Source organism: Portunus trituberculatus, chromosome 21 (assembly GCF_017591435.1).
Source record: "Portunus trituberculatus isolate SZX2019 chromosome 21, ASM1759143v1, whole genome shotgun sequence".
Taxonomy (NCBI): Eukaryota; Metazoa; Arthropoda; class Malacostraca; order Decapoda; family Portunidae; genus Portunus; species Portunus trituberculatus.
Window position 1 is genome coordinate 5,439,375 of NC_059275.1, and position 21,023 is coordinate 5,460,397.

General features: G+C 39.9%; 1 protein-coding gene across 1 annotated transcript; it reads left to right on the forward strand.

The window, feature by feature from the left end:
- The first annotated feature begins 15,201 nt into the window (after nucleotides 1-15,201).
- Nucleotides 15,202-20,762, forward strand: LOC123507181 (zinc finger protein 43-like). Its single transcript, XM_045259859.1, has 3 exons — nucleotides 15,202-15,286; nucleotides 17,784-18,285; nucleotides 18,626-20,762. The coding sequence occupies exons 2-3, from the start codon at nucleotides 17,895-17,897 to the stop codon at nucleotides 20,626-20,628; spliced, it is 2,394 nt and encodes a 797-aa protein (XP_045115794.1). The 5' UTR covers nucleotides 15,202-15,286; nucleotides 17,784-17,894; the 3' UTR covers nucleotides 20,629-20,762.
- The last annotated feature ends 261 nt before the right edge of the window (nucleotides 20,763-21,023 follow it).

The window sequence follows — 21,023 nt, forward strand, 5'->3', positions numbered from 1 at the left end:
CACAAACTCAAATCTGCAGGTGTTTCGTTTCGTTTCGTCTGCATGAGCTTCGCCAAACTGGTTCATTAACTCGTTCTGTGGTTCATGAACTCTGGTGAATCTGCAGGAAAACCACTCACTTGTGTCCCTCTCCCCCTTCCCCCATTACTCTTCCTCTTCTTCTCTTCCCTTCTCCTACTCCATACTTCCTCTCTTTTTTTCCTTCCCGCCTCTATCTTTTCGTCCTTCTTTTCACCAATTCTTCTTTCCCTTCTTCTATCCTCCTTTCCCATTACTTTTCCTCTTCTTCTCTTCCTCTCTCTCCTACTCCTTACTTCCTCTCCTTTTTTCTTTCCCCCTCTACTCCTCTCCTTTTCATTCTCCTCATCAGTTCTTCTTTTCCTTCCCTCACCTCTCCTTTTATCCTTCCCTTCCCTTCTCCTTTCCTCATTTCCTCCACTCCTTCCCTCACTTCTTTTTCCTCATATTTCCTACCTCTCCTTCTTTCCTTCTTACCCTAACCAACGTCTCCAATCTCTTTTTCTCCCTTTCTCCTTTTACTACCCCCACTCCCCATACTAATACGCCCTCCCCCTGCCCCCTACAAGCGCACCGGAAGGCATTAACAAGCCGTGGCGGGATTACCGGAAACAGTGGTTGGATTTCTTTTAGGGTCGCGAAGTTCTGGAAGAGACGCTGAATCGATCTTTTGTCTGGAACTTGAAGGAGCGAAGGGATGACTTGCCTGCCTGGAGGTGACTGAGCTTGACTTTTACCGGAACACTTCGATTACTGCGTTAATTTTCAAGTGGTGGTAATGGTGCCTGTGGTGGTGGTGGTGGTGGTGATAAGTGGGTGTATGATTCAATGGTAGTGTTGCTTTTTTTTATTTTGTAGCTTCATTCAAAGTGATGGTGGTGATAAATGGTTGTTGGATTCAGTGTTTTTTTTTTCTCTCTCTCTTTTTCTCTCTTTATTTCTATCATAATGTTAATTTCACAGTAGTGGTCGTGATGAATGACTATATGATTCAATTCTTTTCTTTGTTAGCGCATTCCATTATTTTTTTCTCCATATCATGCTGGCAAATAGATGCATAATTCAATAGTGTGTTGCTTCTGTATCTATACTTATTCAGTTACATACACTTTTCTCTTTTTTTTCTGTTACATACGAGTTTGTTGGCACACTCCATTTTGTTTCAATTCAAGCACAGAGAAGCACATACAAAGTTCACTGATATGGTATCCGTGTATCTGTATTTAGTTGGTTACACATCTTTCTTCTACAAATATCAGTTTGTTAGCACATTCATTTTCTTTTCTCTCATTCATACAGAGAGATGTATATGGATAATTCAGTAGTTTGTTTCCTGTGTTTATATTTAATCAGTTATACGTTGAATCTAAACTTTATACTTTCAATACAAGAGAAACTCTGCTCTGGGCAACAAAATTGAGAGAAAAAATGAAACCGCTGAAAAGTTAGTACCTGAAGACGACAACCTGATAAGTTATATATATATATATATATATATATATATATATATATATATATATATATATATATATATATATATATATATATATATATATATATATATATATATATATATATATATATATATATATATATATATATATATATATATATATATATATATATATATATATATATATATATATATATATATATATATATATATATATATATATATATATATATATATATGTCAGCAGTCTCCTGTTAGTATTTATTATTTTATATGCTTTACATTGAGACTTTCATTTCGAGCTGATAAAAGGAAATTGTAACTCAGTTTTCAATACACTCATATATATTTATTCAATTTCACGTTAATGCCGAGCTGATGATAATCACACATGCAATGTAACATTTATGTAACGTATATTCACTGTGTATATCAGTTACTCAGTTACCCGCTGAATTTGACCTGATCGAAATAAATGCAATTTTACAATTTTCTACGTGTATTCGGTAATATTCCAGTATTTCAGTATCTCAGTTACACGTCAACTTTCAACTCATAAAATGTAATGCATATATAATTCGAGTTTTCTACTATTTACTTGTATATTAATTTCCAACTGATCAAAATATTATAATACGACAATTTTCTACATATATGCATTCATATATTTTTTTTTCTGTCCAATTACACGTCAACTTTCAAATTATATACATAGAAAATGCATGTTTGTGTCTACAGTCTGGTTTAGTAACATGTCACTTATTCTATTACACGCGTTACTTTCCAACTAATGAAAGCCAAGTCACTATCGTCACATTCCTTAAAGGTTACGGAGCACAAAAAACACGTAAGGTATTATTTCTTTAGCTATTAGAAATCTTAAACAGTATTAAAAGTATTGAATAAAAAATATATATAAATATCTAAGAGAGAGAAGAAAACACACACACACACACACACACACACACACACACACACACACACACACACACACACAAAGAACCTCAACAAAAAAATCCTAAGGCTGAGGAAGACGACTAAAATCACCACCACCACTACCACCGCCACCACCACCATAAAAAACACAACCAACACAACACGAGCAGCAAAAAACACAGAAAACCTTTGGACAGTCGCCATCTAAACACCGACTACCTGAACGCCAGCAAAACACACTCGCTTAGGTAGTTAAAAGCAGCGGGGAGTGGAACAAGGGTTAATGTGGCTGACTAGTGTGGAAATGCTGAAGGAAGTGGAAATAAAGAGGGAGTTTCTATGGCAGGTAAGGAAAGTTTGCGTTGTGTAGTGACAGTAAAGTGACGTAAGTTGGTATAGTGAAGTGTGAATGAATTATCTTTACATGTATAGCGAAGGGACGATGCAGGAGTTCAAGTAATGAAGAAATGAGGAACTGGAGGATTTGAAGAGTGAAGGAGAGACGAGTTTATAAAGTGGAGACGCGAGATAGTGAATTCGTTGATAAAGTAAAGAGATAACGAAAGAATTTATAAACTATATATAAATAAATAAATAAGTTAATATAATGAGTTAGACAATAAAAAAAATATATATAGTGAAGGAATAGCAATGTAAAGAAGTAGATAAATTTTACAGTGAAGGAATGCAACAAAAAAGGAGTAAATAAAGTGAACGAGTGAGATAGTGAAGAAGTCAAAACACTTAAGGAGAGAAACAATGCGAAGTAAGTATATATATAACGAAAGAGTAAGACAATGAACCAGTCTGTGTAGCGAACGAGTAAGACAATAAGAAACTCTGTACACTGAAGAACCAACACAGCGAAGAAAAGGAGGAAAGGAGAAAAGCAAGAAAACATGGAAGGAAGGAAGGAAGGAAAAAAGAAAATACTGTACAAACGATGAAACAAATAAAGGAAAGAAGGAAGAAAGAAAGAAAAATCGGTACACTAAAGAATCAACACTGCGAAGAAATGAAGGAGGAAGAGAGGAAAGGAAGAAAAAACAGATAAATAAAAAAGAAGAAAGAAAAAGTAAAAAAATAGAATCTAAGTTACATAGAAGAAGAACAGTGAAAGAAAACCCAAAGAAGAAAGCAAGAAGAGAGAGAAAACAGAAAGGAAAGAAGGAAAAACACACAGAAAGATAAATAAAGGAAAGAGCAATAAAAAGAAAAAAAATCAAGGTATAAACTAAGAAGCAAGAGAGCAGAGGTACAGTAAAAGACAAAAGAGGAGGTAGTGTGGCTAAAAACTGCAGTAGCGAAGCGTGGCGGAGCAGAAGGAGTCGCAGAGGGTGAAGAAGCGAGGGTAAGAAGGGGCGAGGATCCGACAATAAGGGCGTGAAGATAATTATTCCCGCCCAGGATGAGAATTTAACGCCAAGGTGGTGGTGGTGGTGGTGGTGGTGGTGCTCAGACCCTCCTGTGACTGCCACTGTTCACGTCACCAAGGAACTCAAAGGAAGAACAAGCAGTGGGAAATGTTGGTGGTATTCTATTGTATTTTGATGTTCTTACTGTGTTGTCTGTGGTTAGATACTGAAGGAGAGGAAGGGAAGGATGAAAGGATGGAAGGAAGGATGGATGGATGAAAAGTACGATGGAAAGAAAGAAATAATGAAAGAAATAACAGTCTCTCTCTCTCTCTCTCTCTCTCTCTCTCTCTCTCTCTCTCTCTCTCTCTCTCTCTCTCTCTCTCTCTCTCTGGCAAACCGCGCATTATACACACACACGCACACACACCAGTAAACACATACAACCCTTACTTTACCTGCCTTGTTTACCTACACACCTGCTTGTTTACACGTGAGCGTCGTTTTCTTTGTGTACAGGTGTCCTTCACTTTCTCTATTTACATGTTACGTCACGAGGACTCCGTACACACGCCCCTGGCTGTCCTTGCTTGCTACACGTACACCCACTGCCACCTTAGCACCACCACTCTTAATGTTTGGCGTCTGTAAAATGTCTATCTATCTATCTATTTATATATCTATCTATATGTCTATCTATCTATCTAGCTACCTATTTATTTACCTATCTATCTATCTACCTATCTATGTACGTATTACCATGCTTAATGTGTGTGGGAAATAAAATGTCTATCAATCAATATTTATTTATCTAAGAGTATATACTTATCATCATGTCTAATGTTTGCGGTCAATAGAATGTCCATCTATTTATCTCTCTATCCATTTATCTTCATCATTACCTTAAGGTTTAACGTTTGTGGTTAGTAAGATGTATTTCTATGTATCAGTCCTTCTATCTATATAACTATCAATTTATCTATCTGTCTAACTATCCACATGTCTACCTATCCATTCATCTGTACATCTATCAATCTATCTACTAATCTCTATCTATTAACTCATCCATCTATCTATCTATGTAGTGCTGGATGAATGCTGAATGTTCATGGTGAGTGTGCACGTGTGACTTGCAGGCTTCTAATACACACTCGGCCTTTTCCTTCTGCTTGATTTTAGTCACTTCAAATTGCGAGGTGAAATAATACTCCTGGTCTTTTGTGTTGACTCAGGAGGAGGTGAGGAGGTGAGGAGGTTGATGCATGAGTTGAGTTGAGAGGAAGGAAAAGACTGTTATTGTTGATTAGATTCTTGTTAGGAAGAGAGTGAAGGTGCAGAAAGTAAATTGGCTAACTCTCTTGGTTCTTCTCTTGTGGTTTCTTGGGTTCTTAAGAGAGTGGCATTATGAGTCTCCTCTCTCTCTCTCTCTCTCTCTCTCTCTCTCTCTCTCCTGACTCCTTAACTCACAAAACAGGAAAGTAATGTTAATAATAATAATAATAATAATAATAATAATAATAATAATAATAATAATAATAATAATAGTGGTATTAGCAGTATTAGTATTAGTAGTATTAGTAGTAGTAGTAGTAGTAGTAGTAGTAGTAGTAGTAGTAGTAGTAACAGTAGTAGTAGTAGTAGTAGTAGTAGTAGTAGTAGTAGTAGTAGTAGTAGTAGTAGTAGTAGTAGTAGTAGTAGTAGTAGCAGTAGCAGTAGCAGTAGCAGTAGCAGTAACAGTAGTAACCTTGCATGAGACTATCTTTTAATAAACACCTATTGAGCCACCCCCACATATCATCCCTGTTCATAAATCCATCTAGCATTTACAGCTCCCTATTGGACCTCCACTAAGACACTGATAACCGAGGCCATCACACAACCCATTTCCTAAAGGACCCCGTCGTGTGGAAATCCGAGGAACGTAACTAAAAACTCGTAAAGGTGATTGTTTCTTGAACCGTGTGAGTGGCAGTGGTGATCTTTGATATCCTGTTGATGTTGTTGTTGATGCTAGTGGTTTTTTTGTCAATGGTGATGATGATGATGATGATGATGATGATGATGATGATGATGATGGTGCTGTTAAGGTTATTGCTGTTCATCTTGTTCCTTCGTTATAATTCTTTCATCATCATTTTTATTTCGTATTACACTTTCTCCAATTATTTTTCCCTTCTCTTCCTCTTCTCCCCTCCGTCTTCTTCTCTTACCCACCACCCTTCTCCTCATCACCTTCCACTTTTCTTCTAAAAAATCTTACATCTAAATCTTCCATCGCTCATATTTACTCGCATGTGATCATTATGCGGTCTAAACACAACACACCGCTCGTTTTAACACACACACACACACACACACACACACACACACACACACACACACACAGACACCTTTTTTTATACTCACCACACACAATTTCTCACAGTATTTAAAAGTCATTCTCGCTTGGATGATTTACACCTTTACTTCACTTCCACTATTCACTCTCTCACGCAGAAGTCAGCTCGCATTCCTTTCTGTACGAGCCAACCACATTTAATTTCTATTAGGTCCGTCTGTCATCGTCTCGTCTCGCATTATCTATTAAGTCTCTCAGTCAATTTGTTCCTGTACACGTGTCTGTCTCCATCACATTGTCTTCCGCCGCCTTTCCCACGCTGTCAGTTTCTTTTCAATATGACTTTCTAATTTTTCTTCTCACACTATCTATTTATACATGTACATACATATCTAACCGTGTATACTCTCTCTCTCTCTCTCTCTCTCTCTCTCTCTCTCTCTCTCTCTCTCTCTCTCTCTCTCTCTCTCTCCTGCTGTTCGTTTATGTAAAATTTGTCTCTCATTGTTCATTTATATTAAGATGTTATTCTCTCTTCTGTCCGAATATGTAAATTAATCTGCCTGTCACTGTCAGTTTTTATGCCTATCTGTCTATCTAATATTGTTTAATTTTAGTGTTCTCTCTCTCTCTCTCTCTCTCTCTCTCTCTCTCTCTCTCTCTCTCTCTCTCTAACCAGACAGCTAATGACACACACACACACACACACACACACACACACACACACTAATACAACAACGTCACTCTCCACTCACTTCTCTTCACTTTCACCTGCCGATAGAAAGAAACAATAAAACACTTTACTCGGCCTGCGTTTCTGTGAAGGTCTTACAAGGGTGAGGGAAACAGGTTCTGAGGACGAGGGAAAACACTGCCCCACTCCATCCCATCCTCCCCATCACCTACCTGTCTTGCCTCTTATTGGGGCTCAAGTTTGGCCGGAAGATGGTCAAGCTTGTGAAAAGATGAAAGGAGGTAAAAGGTTATGAGAAGGATGAAAGAAAAGAAGGAAGGAAGGAAGAAGGGTAGATGAGAGACGAAAGAAAGGAAGGGGAAGAGATGAAGGGAGGATGGAGGGGAGGTGAGAGATGAAAGAAAGGAAGGGGAAGAGATGAAAGGGAGGAAGGAGGGGAGATAAGAGATGAAAGGAAGGAAGGGGAAGAGATGAAAGGGAATGGGAATGAGAAGAAGAAGAAGAAGAAGAAGAAGAAAACAAATAACAACAATAATTTAGTGATGATAATATAAGATGAGGAAAAACAGAAACAACAATAACAATAATAACATACAACAACAACAACAACAACCTTCTCAAAATAGCTATGACGCGATAATGAAAAGGAGGAAAGGCTGGAAGGAAGAAGAAAGCAGCTGGAGGGAGGAGGAGGAGGAGGAGGAGGAGGAGGAGGAGGAGGAGGAGGAGAAGGAGGAGGAGGAGGAGGAGAAGGAGGAGGAGGAGGAGGAGAAGGAGGAGGAGGAGGAGGAGGAGGAGGAGGAGGAGGAGGAGGAGGAGGAGGAGGAGGAGGAGGAGGAGAAGGAGGAAGAGGAAGAGGAGGAGGAAGAGGAGGAGGAGGAGGAGGAGAAGGAGGAAGATGAAGAGGAGGAGGAGGAGGAGGAAGATGGGGAAGAGGAAACCACTGACATGAATATTAAGTAATGTGATGTTTGTTAAGGAAGGGAGCATGAATCTCTCTCTCTCTCTCTCTCTCTCTCTCTCTCTCTCTCTCTCTCTCTCTCTCTCTCTCTCTCTCTCTCCTATATTTACCACGATAGCGGTAGCGGTTGGGTTCACTGCGTGCCATTATGATAGACGTGACCCGCGAGAGAGAGAGAGAGAGAGAGAGAGAGAGAGAGAGAGAGAGAGAGAGAGAGAGAGAGAGAGAGAGAGAGAGAGAGAGAGAGATTACGTACAAAAGCATCATGAGAGAAATGACTTGTAACTTTTTTTTTCTCTTCCCTTCACCATCACTAACTCACGTGTGTGTGTGTGTGTGTGTGTGTGTGTGTGTGTGTGTGTGTGTGTGTGTGTTAATCAGCACCCACTTAAACTCAATCAATGACCCGCATAACAGGAAATATCACAAGCATTGACCAGAACAACGCAGAACACAACACACCTGTGCATAAAAAAACGTGACATTAATAACCTGGCTGGGTGACTCAACTGTTCCTGCTTTGGACGCTCAATTTGCTCTCTGTCCCTTGTCTAATCTATCCCAAGAACTCCTGAACCTTTTTACTTTAATTTTCAGATCTAAGACAACGAAAAAAGGGTCAAAATTAATTAATATATAGATAACAATTTGCTCTCCCCTTACAATGAAATGGAGAAAAAAATTATGATAATAAGTATTTGAAAAGAGTAAGGAACCTTGTTATTTTATATTTCAGATCTAGGACAACGGAAAAACGCTAAAATAAATTAAAGTATAGATAGCAATTTTTTTTCTCTCCATACAATGAAAAAAGAAAAGAAAAAGGATAATAAATAAGTTTATGAAAAAAAGTAAGATCAAATTAGATGCTACCACTACTCGTAAAATTTAACTATTACTACTGCAAATGTTAATAATACTTCCACTGTTAATGCTACCTGATTAAGATCTATTGCTGCATAATACATACATATAGACATACATACATACATACATAACGAGAACGAGTGCATCATAGTAATCACTGCACGCGCACACACACACACACACACACACACACACACACACACACACACGCAATTTATAATATCATTACCTCTTGTCCTGTCTAAATCTCCACACACACACACACACACACACACACACACACACACACACACACACACACACACACACAGGTCGTTAGTACTTCAATAATCATCAGTTAACACACCATGACCACCACCACCACCACCACTGCAGCCGCCCCATCACGCTGGCGCCTCACCTGAATCAAAAGCGGATGATTGCCATGCCCCTGCTATCCTTTCGGCACGGCGGGGTGGTTGTCATGTCCTCAGCTACGCACCTTCCCAATCATTTAGTTATCAGAACACGCGGCGCACGGCTACTTCCACAGTTAGTTAATAGATACGCCAGTAAACGTAAGTCTTCACACACCTGCCGTACACCCACCTTCTCTAACACTCAATGCACCACTGGCATGTAAACACCCGCGCTCAGGTAACCGGCATCGTGCGTCCTCTGAAACTGTCGTACAAACAATGCTTGCTTTTTCAACCTTTCCCTGCGCTCTGCTTCACTATTTAAGACAACTCAGAGGTAGGAATAAGTATTGTTTTACCAGTAGAATTGATGAAAAAACGAATATTACACGATTAATCAGTATTTCACCAGTATTTTACGAAGATCTGGCAGCGGCGTGTGCTTAAACTGTCGAAAGATGGTATTTGTTGACCGAAAACTCTAACATTTTCAGTAGCTTGATAAACCCAGTGGTAGGTAAGAAGACAGGCAAGTAGGTGATAGGGTGGTGAGAGGAGCGGCAGACAAAAACACACACGAGGAGGCGATGCGGCAAAGGCAATGAAAGAAGAAAACGCGTTATTTTTCAGGCATTTAATTCAGTAGAGGATGCAGGTGCTGGCTTGACAGCTTGTGGTCTCGGTTGCCAAATGTGTGTGTGTGTGTGTGTGTGTGTGTGTGTGTTGTGTGTTCCCTCCCTCCTACCAAAGGTCTCCACATACATACATACACACACACACACACACACACAACTTCATCGCCTTTTATCGCCACTCCTTTTATTGTCTTCGTTGCAAATATGATGAAAAAAATAAGGCGTGTTGTCTTTATTTTCCATTGACGAGGGTTTTCTTCATGGGTTTCCGCACGAGTTGTCATTTCGCGATGGGTTTTAGGTGTAACAAAGCCATTCACTGATTTTTTTTCCTTTCTCTCTCTCTCTCTCTCTCTCTCTCTCTCTCTCTCTCTCTCTCTCTCTCTGACCTTGGCGTGCCCACAACCACCACCTCAAGGGGGGAAAAAAGGGTGGAGAGGGGGTGGGGAAGCCCTGAGAATACCTGACCCTCTCTCTCTCTCTCTCTCTCTCTCTCTCTCTCTCTCTCAGACTCACCAATTTAATCCCTTCAATACTGAGACGAATTTTTACTTTGATTTTTAGGTATGATTAGACTATTTTATTTGCATTAGGAAGGGTCTATGGAGGTCAGAAGATTAATGGCCAGAGTCTTCCCTATTTCAGTTCCCACATAAGTTTCTGAAGCTGTATGAAATTGCCAAATAGTAACCAGAATGAATAAAAGAATAAAAACGCGTCATGGTACTGGAGTGGTTAAGCTTCTCATACATCAACTTGGAAGAAAAGGGCCGCAGGAATCCAGGCAGCTCAGGAAGGATTATGCTAACTAACTGGAAGGGCTTTGTGGTGGGTCAGTTCCTGCGCCACACCACCTCCCCTGCCGCGTCCTTGTAACCCCGCCACCACCACCACCGCCACCGCTACCGTGACCACACTCCACACTCTGCCACATTCTAGGCGGCCTGTCTTCTTTCACGCATTGCTACTAATAATACCATTGTTGCTACTATGGCTATTATTGCAGTGCCTGTTGTTGTTGTTGTTGTTATTATTGTTGCTGCCACTACTACTGACGTTAATATCAATAATAAAAAGAAGAAGAAGAAGAAGAAGAAGAAGAAGAAGAAAGTCTGTGAAGAAAAAGGAAGTAAATGATGTTGATGAACGAAAAGAAGAAAAGAAAGTAAAAAAGAAAAGAATAACAACAACAACAACAACAACAGCTGCAGCGGCAACAACAACAATGGTTTAGTAGGTACAGTACGGTTGGTGTCCTTGGCAATAATAACAGTACTGGTTCACAACGGTTCACACACGTCTGTTAGAGGCGCCGCTCAGTGAAGCACGTGTCTGTTGGCTCGTGTGTCCAGTAACAGCATCAACGATGCCACCACTATTGTTGATAGTAGTTGTAACAGACTATTAGTAGTAGCAGTAGTAGTAGTAGTAGTTGTTGTTGTTGTAGTAGTAGTAGTAGTAGTAGTAGTAGTAGTAGTAGTAGTAGTAGTAGTAGTAGTAGTAGTAGTATTGTAATAATGATAGTAATAGTAGTAGTAGTAGTAGTAGTAGTAGTAGTAGTAGTAGTAGTAGTAGTAGTAATAATAATAGTAGTAGTGATAGTAAAAACACTGAAATCATTAAGAATAATAATAATGATAACAATGATAATAATGATGATGATAATGATAATAATAATAATAATGATAATAATAATAATAATAATAATAATAATAATAATAATAATAATAATAATAATGATAATAACAATGATAACAATAATAATAATAGTAATAATAATAACAATAATAATAATAATGATAATAATAATAATAGTAATAATAATAATAATAATAATAATAATAATAATAATAATAATAATAATAATAATAATAATAATAAAAACAATAACAATAATGATATTAATAATGATAACGTCAGAAAGACATGTACAGCTCTGTAATAATAACTCTCTCTCTCTCTCTCTCTATCTCTCTCTCTCTCTCTCTAGAAGCTCAAGAAAACATCAACAACCACCACCATCACCACCACCACAATTACCACCACCACTACTACTACTACTTCTACTACTTCTACTACTACTACTACTTCTACCACCACCACCACCACCACCACCACCATCACCACCATCACAATAACAAACCCAACAACCAGCACCCATCCAGCCATCCAGCCACACACACATCAGCACACTCACCTCTTAGTACTGACGGTCATCCTAGCGGCCACACCAACGCGGGTCCGAGTCAGGTGATGTCCCTGTGCTCACCTTAGTCACTCATGGCACGAACTGGGGACAGGTGAGTCGAGAGAGAGCGCAGGTGAAACAGGTGTCACATTTTGACATACGAGTACTAAATACAAGATAAAGATAATCAGTTGGAATGTCTTATCAGTTGTAGAGAGAATGTGAGGAAAGAGTGAGCGAGTAAGTAAGTGAGTGAGTGAGTGAGTGAGGGGGTGAAAGAAAACGAAGTAACGTGGGAATGTAGTTGGAAGCGTACATAATCTCGAAAAGAATAGAAAATGGTACGAATGTCTTAGAGGTGATCAAGATATTGAGGTCTTTTTTCTTGATTTTTCTTTTTATAGTGAGAGATAGACATTTTTATAGTGAGGGATAAATGGCAGGTGACAGAGGAGGAAGAAGAAGAAGAAGAAGAAGAAGAAGAAGAAGAAGAAGAAGAAGAAAAGAAGAGGAGGAGGAGGAGAAGGAGGAGGAGGAGAGGGAAGACGAGGAGGAGGACGAGGACGAGGGTGACGAGGATGAGGACAAGCAGAACACAAATAAAAAGATAAAATGCTAAATGAACAAAATAAACTGAATAAGACAATAAAACTAAACTAAAGAAAAACCAAATGGAAAGAAAAAAATTATTTTAGATACGAAAAGGAAGAAAAAGAACAACAACAATAACAACGCCAGAGAGAGAGAGAGAGAGAGAGAGAGAGAGAGAGAGAGAGAGAGAGTTAACATTTAGTATGTCTTACAACACAAACAAAAACCGGATCCTTATCATGAAGTTCCCATCAGTTTATAAATGTTGTTATTATTCCCGCTAAGAGAGAGAGAGAGAGAGAGAGAGAGAGAGAGAGAGAGAGAGAGAGAGAGAGAGTAATAAAAGATTTCAAGATTTCCATCACATTACAGTTTAATTGCGTAACCTTATAAGATTAGAGTCTCTACTGCCCTCCCCTCTATCCCATCCACACCCTGGGACAAGGAAGCTGAGAGAGAGAGAGAGAGAGAGAGAGAGAGAGAGAGAGAGAGAGAGAGAGAGAGAGAACACTTCAACAAATATTATGAAATGTCAGGAAAAAGAAGCGAGATCAAGCGATGCAATGAAATGTTTAAGGGAAGACCAGGAAATGCCACCGGAAAGAGCAAAGATTAAGACGTGGAGGAAGAAAGTAGTGCTGAAAAAGGACAGTCGAGAAAAACAAGAAGGTAAAAGAGATTAAGAGGATGATAGTGAAAGTTTATGGAGAGAAGAAAGAGAGAGCGATGGGGAAAAGAAAGATGAAAATTCCAGAAGAGAGACGAAAGATTATGTAAAGAAAAAGAGTGATGGAAAAGAAGGGGAGATAAAAAAAAAATATTAAAAGGTAACATTTATAAAAGTAGACGAAGAAAGAGAAAAAAGAATAATAAAACAAAAGTGTTACAAAAGATAACAAAAATAGGTAAGAAAAAGATAAAAGTAAAGAAAAAGGAAAAAAAACTAAAAATAAACAGAAACAACATGAATAATTACCTCGAAAATATAAAAAAAATGAAAAGAAATGATAATATCGAATGAGGACAAAATGGCATCACGAACGATAAAGAAAGGCACTCAAAACCACCAATTACAACAATAATCCTTGAAAACTCCACTCGCAAGGTCTGGAATGCATTTTTTTTTCACTCACTACCACAATTAATCTTTTGACTGCCACTTGGTACACCTTTCCTTCATTACCAATAACTGAGACACCTTTACTAGTTCTACAGCCACATCCAATCTTTAAACTGGGGAAAAAATTGTAAAATGTATGCTTTTTAATCGCTAACTTTCATACCGATGCTTATAAAGACTTCGCGCATTGCTTCTGGTATTACTAATTGTTTCATGTCGCGGTAAAAGGGTTAATAGTACCAATAAAAGTATAGACACCTGAAATATTCAACAGATACACAATACTTTTAGATCTAAAGCCCCACAGATCACAGTAACTTATTCAGTACACGGTAAAGTGCTGTATACATACCTCACTTGCATTAGTACATAACTATACGTATTATGCACTATACACTACACTATACATGCGCACTCTGATCAGGTGGTGAGAGAAACACGAGTGCGCCCACTGAGGGGTCACCAAATAGACTGACTACACACACACACACACACACACACACACACACACAGTCACATAGATAGAGAAAGAGTCAGTTCCCGTCCCGCCCTTGCTGGTGTTCCCATTGTTACCTTCCTCCCCACCCGCCATGAATTCAGTCGTTTTTTATACAACCATTATAAAATCACATTCCTTCTACATCCAACTCACGCTGTTATAAATGTGCTTGAATTTCTCAGTAGCTTAATTATATTCAAGCTAGTTTTCCTTTTATTTTCTGCTATACTTATTTTTTATTCATCTCGTTTTGACATCATGCACAGAAGTTATGAAATTTTGGGTTACAAAGCTTTATATGATCTAGTTTTTCTTTTCTTTTAGTTAACCTTTCTCATATCATGAATATACTAGAATTTTCAAAACACATCAAGACAACACAAGCCGATATGATGAAAGAATGTGTTAAGATTTTCGGGAACAGAGCTATATCTAATCCAGCTTCTCTCTCTCTCTCTCTCTCTCTCTCTCTCTCTCTCTCTCTCTCTCTCTCTCTCTCTCTACCTTCCAAATTCAACACAGACCTGCCAAAATACACGTAACTGTTTTAGAATTTTGAGACAGCAAAACAACACACTGCCAGCTCTCTGTTTTCCATTGAGTTCACTTCGTATTTTAACACCAGCACCTGTTACCCAATGCGATTATTCTGTCCTATGTCTTAGTCCCAAAAGTCAGGTTGAGGATTACGATAAAGCAGGCTGATAAGATTAACGTGACATTCCGATAGGCAGAAGATAAGGTTTTATTGGGAGGGCTGGAATGGTTGGCTGGCTGAGAGAGAGAGAGAGAGAGAGAGAGAGAGAGAGAGAGAGAGAGAGAGAGAGAGAGAGAGAGAGAGAGAGAATGATAACTGGGGGAAAGATCAATTTTTTTTTTATATCTACATAGTCTATATCGTATTTTCTGTCCAGCTCTCTAATGCAAAAGTTAACCATGCAGTATTATTAGTCTTTCATCCATTTTATTGATTCACTCTGGAACGGAATGATCAAATATAAATACAAGGGCGATAATCCCACATTTAGTGACCCAGACAAAAGCAAAACACTGAATGAATAAACAAATAAAGAGAGAAAATAAATAAATAAGCCAGTTTTTTCCCATTTGATCTGCAAGAGTCACCCTTAACCCACCCTTCATTTTCTACCACAAAATATAAACAGTGGAGTGGTGGCCTGTGTGTCACCCTGTCTTGCAGAGGTAATGCTGGCCCTCTCACTCCAACTACAGGTGTGTCACGTCTTTATAAAGCTGAGGGAGGTAGTGCTGACCTGCTTGTTGTCCTGAACGTGCTTCCTCATCCCCCCATTATCTCCTCTCTCCCTTCCATGCTACTTCAATCCTTGTTTTCCTTCCTTCACCTACGACGATGCTACTTTTCCTTCATTCCTTCCATTCTTATTGTTTTAATACTATTGTTTCCTCCTCCTCCTCCTCCTTCCTCTAGTTATTTTGCTTTCCCCTTGTTCCGAGGGTCACTGCCAGATCCTCACCCCAATCAAATAGCTGACTCTCGTTTTGTTTTCAAGGAATTCACAGTAAATTATGTTATGGTGGCTTTAAGTAAGATTAGATTGTCTTCTAGTTGTGATCCCGATGGCCTCCCCAGTATTGTGTTCAGGAAGTGTGCCCCTGCCTTATGCTATTCTTTCTATCTCATTTTCTGTAAAAGCATTTCTTCTATGAAGGGTTCCTCTGTCTGAAATTTGCTAACGTTATGTTATGTCTCTTTTTAAAGGGGGCTCACACTTCAGTCCTTCAAACTACAGGCCTATAAGTCTAACCTCTGTTTGTTCTAAAACTCTTGAAAGGCTCATTACCTTTCAACTTTATGGTTACCTGGACATTAATAACTTGCTCTCTCTCTGGTTTTCGTTCTGGATTTTCTGTTTCTGATCAACTTCTCCTTACCTATGATTATGTTACTTTTCATCTTGACCAAGGCTCAGATGTGGATGTTCTACTCTTTGATTACAGTAAAGCCTTTGATGTTGTAAACCACCATGTCTTATTATCAAAATGATTTCAAATTGGTATCAGAAATCCTCTACTTGGCTAGCTCTGTGATTTTCTTACTAGTTGGAAAATGAAATTTGTTGTTTATCACTCCTCTAGTCATGTATCTAATGTTTCAAGTGGTCTTCCCCAGGGCTCAGTCCTTGGTCCCCTATTGTTTTTTTACCTATATTAACCATGTCACTGCTGATCTTCATTGCAAATTAGTTTTGTTTGCTGATGATCTCAAACTGTATATTGCCGCTCCATCAAAGAAATCAAATGCTTGTGATGCTATTATATAATGATGTTTCATTGCCTTACTAAAGAAGTCCATCAACAAATGTGCTTGTTTACAATTCTCAAGACACATACTCACCATGTCTACCTACTAGGAAATCACCTCATTCCTCATAAAGATTCTGTTTGAGACCTAGGCATTCTAGTTGACTCCTCATTGAAATTCCACCTTCACATCCATGAAATTTGATGCAAAGCTAAATGGTGTTACCAGCAACATTTTTAGAGGCACCTTATGCTGATCACCTTTCATGTATCAGATCTTTGTCACACATGGTTTTGGTAACCTACCATACTCATAAAGATTATCTATGTTTTCTTAAGGGTAGATTGCTGAGAGCTGATTTGATTCAAGTGTGGAAGATTCTGAGTGCTTTGAGTCCTCAACTAAATGGTCTGTTTTCTAGAGCTACTTTCAGTAGAACAAGGGGTCACAGCTTGAAGATCTTAGTGCCTCTCCACTGATGTCAGAAGTCATTTTTTCTTATTATGGGTTATCAGCACGTGGAATTCTCTATCTGAAGTGGTGGTGTCAGCTCAATCTCTCCAGTCCTTCAAACATTTGCTTGGACAATTCCTGGATCATCGTATTTATGAGTATTGTTAGCTAGGCCTTTATGGAGTTCTGTTCTGCATCTAAAATTAGCCAACTGTCTTGCAGTCCTTCAGAGGTACTATACACTAGTAGTTTTGGTTGGAAGATACAGAAGTAACTGATGAGGAATCAAGACCTTCATCTTGGTAAAAAATCCCTTTCTTATTTCCAACTCTTTCATTTTCCTCCTTTGTTTCTCCAGCTCTCTTGTTTTCCTCTTTTGTCTCTCTAGCTCTCTTGTTTTTCCTCTTTCATCTCTCCAGCTCTTATTTTTCCCTCTTTCATCTCTCTAGCTGTCTTGTTCTTCCTCTTGTCTCTCCAACTCTAGTTTTTTTTTCCTATTTCTTCTATTCAGCTCTCTTATTTTCCTCTTTCATTTCTCTAGCTCTCTTATTTTCCTCTTTCATTTCTCCAGCTCTTGTTTTTCCTCACTCACTTCTCCAGCTGTTTTGTTTCTTTTCCCCTATACAAATAGATCAATAATGTCATAATATTTAAGAGAATGCCTGCAATCTCTCTCTCTCTCTCTCTCTCTCTCTCTCTCTCTCTCTCTCTCTCTCTCTCTCTCTCTCTCTCTCTCTCTCTCTCTCTCTCTCTCTCTCTCTCTCTCTCTCTCTTATTACTTGTGCTTTTTAGCTTTTATTTTCCTTAATGCAGTACTACATTGACTTGCTGTCATCTTTGTCACTCACTTACTCCTCTTTCCTTTCCATTCTTCCTACTTTCACGGTAATTCTCAAGGTGGTTGTGTTTGATTGCCATTATTTAATTTGTAAACCTTTCCATCAGACCCATTAACTGTATAGATTGTGTTCATAGTTGTTTCATTTGTTTCAGGTTAGCTGTATGGCATCAATGAGTGAGAGGGAAGCCAGGACTATTAGGTCTTTTTGGTGAGAGGGGGTCTGTCTTGATGGTGTGTAATGGTGCAGCCAGCGTCCCTCAGCGATGTCCAGCAGCATGCAGCAGAGGGACCAGTACCTCCCCCGGGATGGTGAGTGGAAGGTGGAGTGCATAATTGTGGACGATGAAGAAGATGTGGAGGTGGATGTGTTGTTTGTCAGTGTGGGGCATGTGTCAGTGGCCTCACAGACTGACTCGGAGTATTTTGACGCCTGCCATTCAGACATTCCTGGTGTGCCTATATTCTACTGTGGGCAGCCATCACCAGGCACTGCCACCACACAGTGCCTCATTCCATACCTGACAGATGCATGTGTTGGCACTGACACTCCAGGGACACACTTTGCTCAGAGCCAAGGAACACCATCACACAAGCCAGCTGCCTCCTCCTCTGGTGTTGCTCTCAAGAAAGCAGCTCTGAAGTTGAAAATAAATGGTAAGCAGAAACACATCTCTAATTTGATTTCTATTGACTTTTTCATTTGATGTGTAGTTTTTATGTTAGTGTAGTGTAATTGTGTGTAATGTATCAGAAGTAACTTTATTGTTTTATTAAAGACAAATTATTGACTGTAAAAACAAAGCATGAATATGACCACATAAGTTGGTTAACCATTCACGTCTACACTGTGTACTTTGCCTCTCAATTGCTGCTAACATTGCCATCATCACCTTCATTTTACATATATCCAAAGTCAAGTCTCTATATTCCCTACTCTCTTACCATCTCCGTACCTTCATATTCACATCTGCTTCATGAACTGTTCACCTTGCAGAGGGATCACCAGACACATTGAGCAGAAGACCATTGCCCCCAACAGCTCCAGCAAAGACCAAGACTGCCACACAAGCCTTTCCTGCCACTATTCAGAAGAGAGGCAGAAAAAGAAAGGTTTTGCCTAGCAGAGAACAGAAAAATTCCACTAGACACATTCCAGCAGTATCATCTAAGACCTCAGGAAAGCGGAGCAGGAGAAAAAAGCGAGATAATGACTATGAGTATGATTTAGGCGATAGTGAAGGGGATGCTGACCAAGTGCTGAGAGATGAGTGTGATAATGTAGATCAGGACTGGAGCGCAGATAAGGAGCCAAGGGATGATGGCAGTGAGACAGACGGAGATGAGAAAGAAAGCCTCAGGGATAAAAAGTTAGACTGGAAGGCCACAAAAGATGAGTGTGGTGAGGGAGTGGATTACAAAACACTGATGGACAAGGTGGTTAATTATGGTGAAAGTAGTGAGGAATATGATGATGAGGAGGACAACAATGGTGATGGTTATGAGGAGTGTGACAACAAACATGACATCGAGAAGAGTAACAGAGTGATGAGAATAGGAATAAATGACCTAGACTCTGAGAGCAGTACTACCAGACAGCAAAGAAAACATTCTGAGAAGGCAAAACAAAAGTACCACCAGGAGAAGGTAGTGAAGGAGGATGGGAGGGTAATGTACCAGTGTCTTAAATGTAATGAAGAGTTTGAAATGCGGATTCATCTCAGAAAACATCGGAAAGTGCACGCAGCAAAGGTGAGGATATATGAGTGTAGTTATTGTGACAAGGTGTTCACTGAGGCTCGCAGGTATTACTCACATGTAGCCTTGCATAACCGCCACTTTGAATGTCAGGTGTGCCAGCGACAGTTTTCACTTCTTGGTAACCTGAAAAAACATCTCGCCACTCATGAGGATGCTCCAGACCAGGTGTGCGAGGTGTGTGGCTGTCAGTTCTCAACCCCTGACGAGCTGCAGCACCACCACCAGACACAACACCAGGACGACAATGTTCAGGAGTATAAGATGGAGTGTGAGCATTGTGGAAAGAAGTATGTGCGTGAAGAAGCATATAAGCAACACACAAGTAATGCGCCATACAAATGCTCTCTGTGTGAAGTGTCAGTAGGCTGTGAAACCAAACTCAAGACTCATGTGAGAACTCAACATGGCCAGAGTGTGTGTGAATTTTGTGGAAAGTCTTTCAAAAAAAACTCCCTCATCCATCACATCAAGATAGTGCATCGGGAGGCCTGTGTCCCTTGCCCGCACTGCCCCAAGAAGTTCACCTACCGCTCCAAGATGCTTGCCCACCTCGATGCCAACCATTCACAGGAGAAGAAGTATAAGTGTGGCATTTGTGGTTACACAGCACGCACTGTCAACACAATTAACTTGCACCGCCGCCGCCGCCACCAGGACCCTGCCTTGTCTCCACAGTACAGCTGCAAGTTGTGCACACGCAGATTTCACCTTCCATCCAAGCTAGCCCTGCACTACCGTGTGCACACCGGGGAGAAGCCCTACAAGTGCCAGTCCTGTGGCAAGGCCTTCGCCAACAAGTACAACAGGGCAGAGCATGAGCGCTGTGTCCATGGGGAGCGCATGCTGCTGCACCATCCTGACGGCACCTCCTCTGTACAGGTTGTCAAGCACCGACGGGCACCTCGAGCACCAGGCCGCCGCTGTGAACTGTGTGGCCTTGACCTGCCCACCTGCTGGGCTTTGGTGACTCACATAAAGGAGCAGCATAATGCACAGACCCTGCCCAGTGCACCTCCCGAGGAAGATGTGGCAGTGGCAACCCTGGAGGCTCAGGAGGGTGAGATGGGGACTGTGGTGGGGGAGTATGAGGTGAGTGGTGATCCAGTGAAGTGTGAGTCAGTAGTGGACAGTGGGGAGCAGGACCTATTGTTGGCAGCAACCTCTGATGTAGTGAGCATTCCGGAGTACGCCACACATGTGGAGATTGATGGTGTGGAGTACCAGGTCTTGCGGCAATGAAGTGAAGTGCCTCATACTTGTCGAGTGTCAGAAAGTTCTGCTAACTGCTCATTCATAATCTAAACACGCTTGCTGCTGTTGCCCTGTGTAGAAGTGCAGAATCAGCTGATATATTAAATGAATTTTTACATTAATTTGCTTTTGTTTTAAATCCTTGATTCTCATCCATGTGAAGAAGCCTCACCATATCTTTTTTAAAGTAATGATGGCATTTAGATTTCAACTGACCAGAATCTACACTTCATAGTTTTAGGCACCTGAACTGGCATTTTGTGTTCCTATAAGTGATGAAAATAAGAATGACACACACTGGTTGTTTCTCATCGGATGTGGCATCTCATAAGAATCAAAGAAGACACTCATTTAGGCTTCTTTTCAACTAGATTAGCTATTTA

Bases quoted from the DNA above. Each gene is read 5' to 3' on its own strand.
- LOC123507181 (XM_045259859.1), top strand. From the start codon at position 17,895: ATGTCCAGCAGCATGCAGCAGAGGGACCAGTACCTCCCCCGGGATGGT. The intron at 18,286-18,625 runs GTAAGCAGAAAC...TTCACCTTGCAG, and splicing joins TCTGAAGTTGAAAATAAATG to AGGGATCACCAGACACATTG.